The sequence below is a fragment of the Polypterus senegalus genome, chromosome 16 (genome assembly GCF_016835505.1).
Source record: "Polypterus senegalus isolate Bchr_013 chromosome 16, ASM1683550v1, whole genome shotgun sequence".
Classification (NCBI taxonomy): domain Eukaryota; kingdom Metazoa; phylum Chordata; class Cladistia; order Polypteriformes; family Polypteridae; genus Polypterus; species Polypterus senegalus.
Genome location: NC_053169.1, coordinates 85982187 through 85995203, shown reverse-complemented (window position 1 = coordinate 85995203; position 13017 = coordinate 85982187). Strand labels below are relative to the sequence as shown.

Genomic DNA, 13017 nt, shown 5'->3' with positions numbered 1-13017 from the left:
TAGAAGGTCCATAACCCATCAGCAGGACCAGTATCTGCTCCTTTGGGCAAGGAGGAACAGGATGAGCACTGCCAGGGCCCTACAAAATGACCTCCAGCAGGCCACTGGTGTGAATGTCTCTGACCAAACAACCAGAAAGACTTCATGAGGGTGACCCAAGGGCCCCCATGTCCTCTAATGGGCCCTGAGCTCACTGCCCAGCAGCATGCAGCTCGATTGGCATTCGCCATAGAATACCAGAATTGGCAGATGCACCACTGGTGCCCTGTGCTTTTTACAGATGAGAGCAGGTTCACCCTGAGCATGTGACAGAAGTGAAAGGGTCTGGAGAAGCCATGGAGAACATTATGCTGCCTGTAACATCATTCAGCATGAGCAGTTTGGTGGTGGGTTAATGATTGTCTGGGGAGGCATATCCATGGAGGGTCACACAGACCGCTACAGGCTTGACAAAGGCACCTTGGCTGCCATTAGGTATCAGGATGAAATCCTTGGACCCATTGTCAGACCCTATGCTGGTACAGTGGCTATAATGTCGGTATAGATATCCAGGAGGATTTCTTTTTCCCATTGAGATCTGATGTGTTTTCAAAGTGTTCCTTTAATTTTTTTGAGCAGTTTATATACAGTATATACCCAAAAAAAAGTAAGAAAAGAAATTTGGCAGTCACAGTGAAGTATTATGCAGACATATTGCTGTTGGTATAAAGGAGACCCAGTTTCTTGACACACTTCTGCTGAATAATTTGTTGCCCTAAACTCCTGAGTGTTAGTGTGTCAGGGAGAGGATGTGCAACATTCTTCATAATGACACTCAGTTTTGTTTTAATTCTCCCCTTTGCTGCGATCTCTATTAACTGAGCCTGCCCTTTTAATTAGCTTGTTAAATCGGTGCTCCTGTCTTTAAGTTAATGTATTGGCCCAGCATACCACAGCGTAGAAATTCATACTGACCTTCACAGAGCTGTAGAAGATGTGAGGGGGGTGTCACTACTCATTTTAAAGGTTAAAGAGCCTGCTTTGCCCTTTCTCATATAGCTCCTCCTCTGTGTTCTGAGACCAGTCCAACCTATTATTGATGTGGACCCCCAAGTACTTGAAGGAGTGCACCGCCCCTGCATTAACTTGTTGAGCAGTGACCAGGCACAGAGGCTCTTTGGTGCTGTGAAAGTCAATAGCCAGTTCTTTGATTTTGCTGATGTTTATTTGCCGACAATTCTGTTTGCACCAATAAACGTTTCCCCCTGACTCCTCTCCTCTGTCTAATTCCCCTTATCAGTACACCCCAGGAGGGAAGGATCATTGGAGAATTTCTGCAAGTGACATGACCTGGTGTTATATTTGTAGTATGAGGTGTACAGAGTGAAAAAGAGACAGGACTGTTCCTTCTAGTGCTCCAGTGTTGCTCACACAGTCCTTGACTCTCACAAACTGTGGTCCGCCCGACAGATAGTCCATTATCCAGGACACGATAGGCTCATCCACCTGCATATATCTGAGGAGAAGACACTGGGAAAATCGAAAACAATCCTCACAGTGCTGCCAAATGTCCTGGTGAGAATAGGACTTTGTAGAGCACATAGGTAATTGCATCCTCCCCTCTAAAACTGCAGTGGTCCAGGTGGTCTGCCACAAGAGAACTCATATAGTCCAGGATCAGCCACTCAAGGGTCTTCATGATGTGTGAAGTAATTTCCACTGATCTGTAAAGAGGTGCCTACATTCTTTGGAGTAAAAACAATGAAGGGTGTTTGCCACAGCAGCAGCACTTTCTGGGGCCTTAGGGACGGACTGAACGGTGACAGAGGGCACCACTGACACCATTTGGTACCATGACTTTTTCTGTGTGTAGCTTCATCAATTGTCTTCTTACTTGGTTCTCAATTATGGACATTTCACACTAATGGTCAGGGGTGGGCTTGTCACTGGTCATTCCAGCTGTTTTGGTAGGGTATGTTGTTGTAGTATGGCTGGTGTGGGAAGACTGGGCTTTGGAAGAAGGTGACAATGGAAGGGAAAATCTATTAAAAAATTGGTTTGGGGTGTTAAATCAGTCCATGTCATCTTCTACCACCTGAGCCCTGGATTGCTTGAGTCCATGAATTATACCCAGTCCATTCCATAAGTATTTCATATTATTCTGAGTGAGTTTGTTTTCTATTTTAGCTTTGTAAGCTTCCTTTCCTACACTTTTCTTTTTCTTTAGCATTTGCTATATGTCCTTCAGAGCCTCTTTGTCACTGGATTTGAATGTAGATTTTATTTTGGGAGACCTTTCTGCTCCTTAGTAATCCAAACTTTGTTTGCAAAGCAAAGGACCATCTTGGTTACTACAGTGTTGGCACAAAACTTAACACAGTTCTTGATGCAGTGACTGAGTGCCTCAGTATTGTCCCTGTGTGACATGCATAGCATTTCTTACTCTGTCATTTAGAAGCAGTCATTCAGAGCAATTTCAGCCTCCAAGCTTCACATCCTCACTGTTCTGGTGGTAACAGTGTTGTAGCTGGGAATAAGATAAATCAGGTTACGGTCAGATCTGCTCAAAGGTGCCACTAGTTTACACTTGAGAGCATCTTTAACATTTGAATACAGCTTGTTATTTCCTCTAGTGGAACATTACATACACTGATAGATAATTGTCTTCGTACCCCTTTAAAGTCACATGGTTGAAGTCACCACATATTTACTGCAGGGTTAGTATGAGTCCTCATTAAAGTGTTGCTGACAGAATGAATAATTTCCGTTGCTGTTTGTGATGGGAGAAATATAAACACTAATAAAGATGATGTAATTTGTCTCCCTGGATTAATTCCGACAGCCGGGATTTCAATGTCTGAATTACAAATTGTAGTTTTAACTGCAATATGCTCCCTTTTATACCATTCATCATTCATGATTAGGTTTACAGGCAAAGGGCTGTGGTTTTCTATGGTTATTGGCTTTTAGTTACATTGCCATCCTGGTCTAATGGTTTCATTCCATTGTAAAAGGTGCTCTCAGTTTTTCACAAGAAGGGAAAACAGAATGAATTTGAGGGTTTGTAGGTCTGAGTAGAATGTGATTTGGTGAAGCATTTACATTACAGCCTGAAACAGAGCAGCTTGTACCACATAGTGCTGATTTGGCTTCATATCATCATGTAGGAAGAAGCATTTTGGTATGTGTCAGAGAAAAGTAACATTTGAATGGAGGCCATGAAGTAATAGTAAATGCAACTTTGACAGCAAATAAACTGAAACAATGACGTTTTTATTAACCTTTTTAATGTTGTGATAAACCCTGGGCGTCAGTGAGCCCCAAACCCCAACACGATCACCAAAACACAGTCCTTTATCAAAAATAAACAAAGGTTTTATTTAAATATTCCAAAATCTCACCAATACACACAAAACACTGGTCTTTTTCTCTCACCACTGCACTGCCTTCCTCCAGTCAAGTGTTGCCTCTCTACCACCCAGCTCCGACTCGCCTGAGTAAGGGAGTGCGGTCCCTTTTTATTACAGACCCGGGAGTACTTCCGGTGCCAGGGTGATTGACCAATGGAAGTACTTCCGGGTTACACAGAAGTCCATTATTTGAGCAGGGAGCTTGTTTCCCTGGAACGCCCTCTTGCGGCACCCCATGACCCCAGCAGGGCTGCTCTGTCAGACTACATTTCCCGGCATGCCCTGCTGGCTTCCCACTGGGTGGGGATATCTGGGACTGCTGCCATCTAGTGTGCTGGGGGAATAACAGTTCCCTAGCGATCTCGCTGCTTCTATAGGGGCTGTCCGTCCATTTCTTTCTTCCGGATCTGGTTCCTTTCCTGGCCAAGATGTCTGTCCAGCCTATGTGGCATCTACAATGTATAGTTAAGATTTGTTTTATGAATTTAAAAGAAAGGGTAAATGTGTAATTTGCTAAAGTTTGGGCGTCCTATAGTAAGTCAGTGCTTTATTAACGGCCCCCATGGCAGAAATGAATCTTGGAAGATAGCGTACAGGAAATATCCACACAGAAAAAAGCACACCGTTGTATAAATGCACTGGAATTAACCACACACAGGTTAATATGTGCGCAAAGAAAAAAACGCACATGGAAGAATATGCATACGGTAAAGTGCGCAAATGGAAAAAAGCACACGGCGGCGACATATAACTATTACAAATACAAAATATACACCACCTATAGTGCTAGACGTTTTTTATAATAATAAAATATAAACGATTAACAAACCCTAATTAATAATATTATTGTAAATTAGCCATTCTTCTCAAGTAAGGCAATTTGTCCTCCGTTTCTTTATATTTTTCTTCAGAGCTGGCAACAAGCGCTGTTTGCTTCTGCTTTCTGGGGACAGGAGTCATGACAATAACTGGGTGGCTCTTGTACAATGTCTCCGTTCTTCATTTTCATTAAGGAATGGCACTTTGTTGATCGATTCTCACAGCACCTCCAAGTATCTATTCCTTTGTTGTGCGAAAACGCAGATATTCAAATCCCTTGTAACCGAGAATTTGCTTGCCTTTCTGACTGATCGAAAACTCCATCTCGCTTATTCAAAAAAAAAAGTCAACTTGCCTTGTTCGAAAGTTAGGGAAGGTCAAAGAAAACTCTAACAAATTAAAACATACAAGCTTATAAATACGTTTAGTGAACAATTATACAGTTTTGTTTATTGCAATGCATAATATAAAATTTTTTTTCTTCTTTGCATATCCACCTTTGCCGTTCATGCATTTTTCCATGTGCACATTTATCCACATGCGTTTTTTTCTGTGTACGGTTATTTCCCATGTGCTTATATGACTGTGCGCTTTTTTTCTGTTTCGCTTCTTTCCAGTCACCGGGAGGAATCACAGCTTGCACATGTTTTTTTTGGCCATCAATGAATCTTTGAATTCTTGTTTTGGGAGTTTTCCCCACTGCAGTTTGCTTTTAGCTGTGAGATATTCTTAGGCTGGCGTTCAGTGATATCCAAGTCTAGGGGCTTCAAGGGACATACCATGTTTAAATAAAAGGAATTCAGTTCATCTTATGTGCTCTTGTATGCTTATTGCTTCTCCAGGCTTTCAGTAGTAACTTCTGTAATTAATTAAGATTACTGTAATTAATCTTAATAAACAGTATAGTAAACAACTTTTGCTTCTCCTTGAATTATTGAATCCTTAACACTGAAAAAAAGATAGTAAAGTTTGATTCCAGGACCATTTTCAGACATATTTTAAAAGTGTATGCCTTGTGTTTGTTTATTGAAGTATTACCTGCTGCACATCGGTCCATATATTTCACGATCAGTGTAAGCATTTAATTTGTTAGCCACAGATGTGATTTAATGTTTATGGTTCAGGCATTTAGACCCTTTAGCAGTTGCTTTTTATTTTTCACTTGGAATAGTATGTTTACTGGTAATATGTTTTTGGTTTATTTTGTTACGTGAATTCTGCTGCCTTTCAGGTAGCACTAATTTTGCTAATCTTCTGTTTTAATTTACTTTTAATAGAAGGTGTAACATTTGATTGGCTTTCTAAATGGACATTGTTTTTTTTTTATTCTTAAGCTGTGTAATGTTTTTCATAAATTGGAATACAATATTCATAAAATGTGTATTCTGTTTTTTAGCGTAAAAGGACCAGAACTCATTAACATGTATGTAGGACAGAGTGAAGAAAATATCAGAGACGGTAAGAACTCCATTTTTGTTCACATACGTCAAAAACTGTTAACTTTGTCTGTCCTGCAAACCCCTGCTATACAAGGGGGTACATAAAAATAGCCAGGATTGAGAAAATAAATTGTTTTAATAATTTTTACTTACTGAAATTTTTGTCTCCTTCAAAGTACTCCCTCCATGTGAATGAATGCACTTGTCCCAACGGTTTTCCTACTGGTGGAAACATTTTTGGAATCGCTGAAGAGGAACGTTGTCCAATGCCTGCAGTGATTTTTCTTTGACTTCCTCCACAGTACAAAACACTTTCCTTTGAGTTCGTTTTTCATATGCAAGAACAAGAAAAACACAGAGCAAAGATCAAGTGACATTTCCCCTCGTTTGAAACGTGAAAACCACTCGTAGACCTGTGTTTTAACTTAAAGCTTCCTCTTTAAAAGCAGTTTCAAGCATCACTACAGTTTCAGCAGCTGTTTTCCTATACAGAAAAAAAAATTTAAACACAGACTCGCTGTTCTTTGTGATGGGTGATCTCCTCTAGGTACAAGGTCCTCCAAAGTACACCCAGAATTTTCTAAACACCATTCTCTGGTAAGGTTTATAGATGTACCAACATTTTAGAGTATACTTACATTCCAATTAGTAGGTGTAATACCCAGATTTGCCAGGATATTTCGTTAAGATAATGGACAACGATTATAATGCTGCCAATTAATTGGCTGTATCAGAAATACTATATAACTAAGTATATAAATATATTGATACAAGGCAGGATGGATCCTTGATTTCATATTGTTGATGCTAAATTCTGACCCTAAAATCTGAATGTTGCAGCAGAAATTGAAACTCATCAGACCAAGCAACGCTTTTCCAGTCTTCTCTTGTCTAATTTTGTTTAGCCTGTGTGAACTGTAGCCTCAGTTGCCTGTTCTTAGCTGACAGGAGTGGCACCCAGTGTGCTTTAGCCCATGTACTTAAAAGTCTGAAGTGTTGTTTGTTCAGAAATACTCTTCTGCATATCTCGGTTGTAATAAGTGGTTATTTAAGTTACTGTTGCCTTTGTATCAGCTCTAACCAGTCTGGCCATTCTCCTCTGACCTTAGGCATCAACAAGGCATCAGCATTAAAGACCTGAAAACTGCTGCTCACTGATATTTTCCCTTTTTCAGACCATTCTCTCTAAACTCTAGAGACGGTTGTGCATGAAAATCCCAGTAGATCCACAGTTTCTGTAATACTCAGACCAGCCCATCTGGCACCAACAACCATGCAATGTTTAAAGTCACTTAAATCCCCTTTCTTCCCCATTCTGATGCTCGGTTTGAATTTCGGCAAGTCGTCTTGACAAGCTCTACATGTTTAAATGCATTGAGTTGCTGCCCTCAGATTGGCTGATTAGATATTTGTGAGCATTTGAACAGGTGTACCTAATAAAGTGGCCGGTGAGTGTGTGTGTGTGTAAAGAGTGTTCCTCAGACAAATTTGTTAAAGTAAGAAATTATTTCCATCACATCAGGTATTTTGCATTAGCATTTGTGGAAATAATTTGCTTTTGCACATTAAAGTAATACTAAGCTAGAATATCTGTTTTAAAACTTGAATTGGAAACATCTGTTCGAAGACACCGTTTTGTATCATATCTTAAAACAGTGGTGCCCACACTTTTTCGGCATGTGAGCTACTTTTAAAATGACCAGGTCAAAATGATCTACCTACATTATATATATATATATATATATATATATATATATATATATATATATATATATATATATATATATATATATATATATATATGCTGAGTATATATAAGTAACTTTTTAAAAAAAAATTGTACTTCTAAGAGTAGTTTTACTGCACCATACTTTTTACTTTTACTTGAGTACATTTGTGAAGAAGAAATGCTACTCTTACTCTGCTACATTGGGCAACACTCGAATCGTTACTTTTTTTTCCATTAGATAAACTGTGACAGACAATTTTCAATCTGCTCTGTGTAGCACATGCCTTCCATTGCGTCTCCAGCTCTGACGTGAGGTTTTGGATGTTCCCCAAATCAAGGTGCTGCAGCTTTGAGGACAGATGTTGCATTTTTTGTTTGAAATCATTAACTGAGCTAATCACATTGACCTTGGTTTTCTCTTTTCCTTGCAGCTGTAAATTAAGCTCATTCAACATGTTGGTCAGATCGGAAAAAAAAATGTTTAATGACAAGGAGAAACTCCTTTTTCTCCGGCCAGGGGTCTTGAAATCTCAGCAGGAATTTCTCCCTAGCCATCTGCCTCAATGAAGGCATCTTTTATCATCTCTCCATCTTGGAAGGACTTCTTGTGCTTAATGATCAAGTGACTCACCTGGAACGATGCTTCGGTGTGTCAGCCTTTGCTTTTGAATTCAGCCGAGTGAAAAATGACAACTGTCCGATTAACTGCAATTTTAGTTCCCTCTCCTTTCTCTTTCTCAGATCGCTTTTCGGAAGGAAGTCAGTTTCGTAGTTTTTATGAACAGTTCGAAAGTGTCTTTCCATATTTTCCTTCTTTGGAATAGCAATGATAGATTGACAGATCAGACAAACGCACTTCGATTGTGACATTGTGAGAGAAAAAAAATCCTCTTCAAATTCCACATCCAGCCCGCAAACAACAATTTTTTTTTAAAATCCTTTTTTAGTCGATATAAATTGGAAGGCTAACTAGATCATTTAGATAGCTGGAGTTTTGCAGTAGCTTGCGCGTTTGATCGTGCGTGCTGGATGACCAGTGTGTTAGAGGAAAAGTAATCTCAGACTGGCTGCCCTGTATGTCAATCAAGTGGCAAATGCCACAGGGAAGATATATGATAGACTAACATTTAAAAACAATTTTTTTAATGTAACGCGATCTATCTGCACTCCCTTTGCGATCTACCGGTCGATCACGATTGACGCATTGGGCACCCCTGTCTTAAAACATCTTTCAAGACAGTAAATAGGTTCTTAATGCACCTTCCGTTTGTTTTATTGTTTCAGTCTTTGCCAAAGCCAGGGCTGCATCTCCCTGTATTATTTTCTTTGATGAGCTGGACTCATTGGCACCAAATAGAGGAAGGAGTGGAGACTCTGGTGGAGTAATGGACAGGTAAGTATTGTCGTAGAAAAAATCTTTCCTCTATGTTCAAAGAATGCAGTCACAGACCCCAGATGAGAATGCAGAACATTTCTTTATTTGCACAGAGATATGCACACGTCTCAGTCCAGAATTAAACAATTCATCTCCTTTTATGCTTTTTATTTCTAATCACATCACCTTATCTAATGCATCACATCATGTGACTCTTAATATGCAGAACTTTATCACCTCCTCCAATCAGATAAACCCATTAGTTATTTCTGACTCATGTCAATTCTCCCATTATTCTGAACACTGCTTTGTTAAGGGGGTGTTTTGTTGATGGTCCTATTGATCTTAGCACCGCTTTATAGGGGAGGGGCATGCGCTTTCCCTTCAGTTTATCCCACTTTTTGGAGAGGGGGTTTGTTACTCATTTACTTCATTCTAACCTTGGAAAATAATGTTGGTATCTTCTCTAAGATGAGGTAGAGAATTCATGAGCTTAAGCTTTAAATTATGTTTAGTTAACCCTTGAGTTACATTTAATCCTTTTCCTTGTGGTGAACATTTACTTGTAATAAATTGTAGCAGATTATTATATATTAAGTAAAAAGTCTATAGAATCAGCCACTAATTACAAACAAATACATTTGGGTAGGTATACTCTAGAAAGTAGAAAAGAAGAATCTATTCCATGTGTAACTGAGTTTGTTGAGGGTTTCCAAGTAGTTCCAAATAGTTCAACAAAAACATGACTTATACAAGAAAAACACTCCACAGTCCAAAAGTCTTTGTTTCAAGGGATTTTGTGAAATTCAAAGCAAGCAATTCCCACAAAATAAGGAAAAAAGAGTGGATAATACCCACAAGAAAAAGGGAAACTTCTTGTCTGTGATATTCTGCTTGAGGCTTAAGTGCCTAAATTACATTTCTCAAGGTGTCTTATCTGTTATCACATATACTAGGATCCACGTTTGACCTACACATGTAATGGTCTGAAAACTACATGCCCTTAGTAGCTATCCGACTAACAGTTCTAGCTGTTTAACTTCGATTTGAGAGCATTCTATTGTCTGCATACAGCAACACAGCAGAGCATTAAGGACATTCCGTTAACTTGTTAGCTTATAGGGTCAAACAGAATCTTCCATTATCTATGTGAACCTGCATTCAATTCAGATGAGGCAAAAACATAGGTACATTTATTATTAATATTAATTTAAAAGCTTTGCTTCTTAAACCATGTATGTTCTCATTATGTGTATTACACAAAAAGAAGCATGATGTACAGTGATCCCTCCTCGATCGCGGAGGTTGCGTTCCAGAAAATCCGCAAAGTAAAACCCATAAGTTTTTATGGTTATTTTTATATATTTTAAGCCCTTATAAACTCTCCCACACTCTTATAAACATTTCCCACACAGTTATACAGCATAAACCCTTTATATTCTCTTAGATATTAGGTAAGGTTCGTTGAAATTATGTATATAAACACACTGTTTATATACTACGCTCAAACATACGTATCGTATATCATTGAGGAGTTTTATTTAATACGTAATACAGTTTTAAACACATTGTAATTGATTAGGTAATATAAAAATAAATGAAAAATCTACATGTAAATATAAATAAAACCTAAATGTTATTTTAAAGATATTGAGCGTCTCCGATTTCACATATGTTACAGCCATTATGTTACGTACAATGCAAGAAAAATTGTATAAAATGTGTGTACAGTTACACTAAACGTACATACATGTACTAAGTACGTAGAAAATTAGTTATGGGTACTCACCAATAATGACACGACGACTTGTCCGATAACGATGAGGTAAATGTTACTGCACAACAAAGGAGAGCGTTACAGCTCTTTTAAAGGAGCCTCTTCAGGTGACTGTGGCGCTTGGGCACGGCCCCGGAAGCAGTAGCAGGAGCAGATCGTTTTGGAGCCATAACGTTGGGCTTGACTACGCACAAAGATAAACACAAAAGTTAACCCTTTACACAGTGAAACACGTTGATGCTGAATGAGCGAGACAAGATGCTGGCTGACACAAAGCGGAATCGAATGCTGCGCTCTGTCGCTGAGCCAATCAGCACCCAGGAACTTAAGCACGTGGTCTGATTGGATAGCTTCTCAGCCATTCGCCAATAGCGTCTCTTGTGTAAAATCAACTGGGCAAACCAATTGAGGAAGCATGTACCAGAAATAAAAAGACCCATTGTCTGCAGAAATCCGCGAACCAGCGAAAAATCCGCGACATATATTTAGATATGCTTACATATAAAATCCGTGATAGAGTGAAGCAACGAAAGTCAAAGCGCGATATAGCGAGGGAATACTGTATATTCTAAAATTAACTAGTCTTTGCATATTAGAATGTGGGAATGCAAATATTGGTGATTATTTAAATTGCACGATACGACAGAAACTGTACTTGAATAATATACTTTATTGAAAAAAGTACAGTAATTTTGGAATATTTGGGACTCAAAGGGATACTATATGGGATTTTATCATAGATCACTAAAGCAACATCACTTCTATCAGTTTTTTTAATACAATGTATAACACTCTTCCTCAAATCTTGAAACTTATAGTTTGCTTGTTTGAAAAGCTCATTTACTTTCCAAATAATTTAATCATTCAGAAGGTAAAAGAATCACATGTTTGTTCTGCAGGTAGTCACTCCGCAGAGCATTCATGTGGCACCATGTGTTCTGAACACTTAGGAACCCTGTTAAACAGCACTGAAAAATACATAAGGGGCTTGTTAAAGGGGCTTAGAAATAAATGAAAGTATGCAACGACTTGCAGAGAATACAAGTGTTGTAGACCAGCATGAGACTATCTACTGTATACGTTATTTTGAAGAAAACGTCTCTGTAGCACTTTGCCTCAAAACTGAGTAAAGCCTATCAGTTTACTTGATGCCTTGAGACAATGTTATTTCCTTACAGACAACGCATGCTGATTTATTTACTCTGCTATTACTAGAAGACGATTGAATCTGGAGGCAGTTATACCAGAAAGTACCTAAAAGCACAGGTCTGCCCTTGCGTAATCCATTACTGTTACAAGCAAAAGCAGTATCCATTACTGTTTTATTAGGAAAAGGTTTTGGATTGACCTCTCCTAAAACAAAAATCTCTTGTCTCAACTCTTTACCTGTGGACCCACACTTATGTCATCTTCTCACCCTGTATGCTCTAAGTCCAGGGGTCGGCAGCCTTTCAGTGGTGTCGTGCCAACCCTGTGTTACAATGTTATTCTGCATGCTGACATAATTCTACCAGTTCTATTATATCTAGTATCAAAATCGGTCTGGTTATAATGGGTTTCAAAAGTATATACTTTTTAAGCCCATTATAACTGGATCTTATATTATTGCTACACAATTACACATTAATACACAAGATAATATGTGAAAAGAATGTTTTGTCAAATTTTTTTAAAACTACATTCGGTGGCTTTATTTTTGGTTCCAATTATTTGACTAAATTAAGTACTGTAGTTTGTTTCTTAAAGCCAGAAACAGCAATTTTTATAGCTTCACTTTTGTCATCAGAGTTTTTAAACGTGCACTGATGTTTAGTTTGATAATGTCTTTGTACACTTGACGTGGGACACACGATACTTTCACAGCGTAACGCACAAACGGCCCGATTTTTGTACAAATCCATATTAATTCGTCCAAGAGTCTTGAAAAGAGCGAACATAAAGTGTTTGTCTTTTATGAGTCATTTTAGGGCAGTGTATTACTTAATAATAATGAGGTTTGTTTTAAATGTAACACGGCCGGCACTGAACACATGCTTTCACTTTACATGTGAGTCGCTTGCGCAAAACATAGGTGGGAGTGCGAACACATGCACTGTAATTAAAATATAATAACAAGAGGTTGGTTTTAACGTTCCACGGCCTGCACTGAACACATGGTTTCCATTTACATGTGAGGCACATACGCAAAATTAAGCTGAGGGCGATTCTGAACTATAACATATATATATATATATATATATATATATATATATATATATATATATATATATATATATATATATATATATATATTTTTTTTATACTGTATTTCAGTTCAATCAGAGTGCCATTGAAAATCATTCCACGCGTCACAGGTTGCCGACCCCTGCTCTAGTTATTCATGCACTTGTACCTAAGACTATGGTCTGGCTTTATTAAGACTGAACTGCTACGGTCACTTTTTTTCTCTTGGAGGCGTCTTCTTTTTTTTTTTTTGTATGTTCCTGTGG

The 13017-nt window shown here is 38.4% G+C and overlaps 1 protein-coding gene across 2 annotated transcripts in view; it reads left to right on the top strand.

The window, feature by feature from the left end:
- The window catches only part of pex6 (peroxisomal biogenesis factor 6), a 79244-nt gene that overhangs the window by 49872 nt on the left and 16355 nt on the right, over positions 1–13017 (top strand). For both annotated transcript variants that reach the window (XM_039738237.1, XM_039738238.1), the window contains exons 12-13: positions 5605–5666; positions 8661–8769. In XM_039738237.1, coding sequence (XP_039594171.1) covers positions 5605–5666; positions 8661–8769 — 171 coding nt within the window. The remainder of the gene's footprint in view (positions 1–5604; positions 5667–8660; positions 8770–13017) is intronic.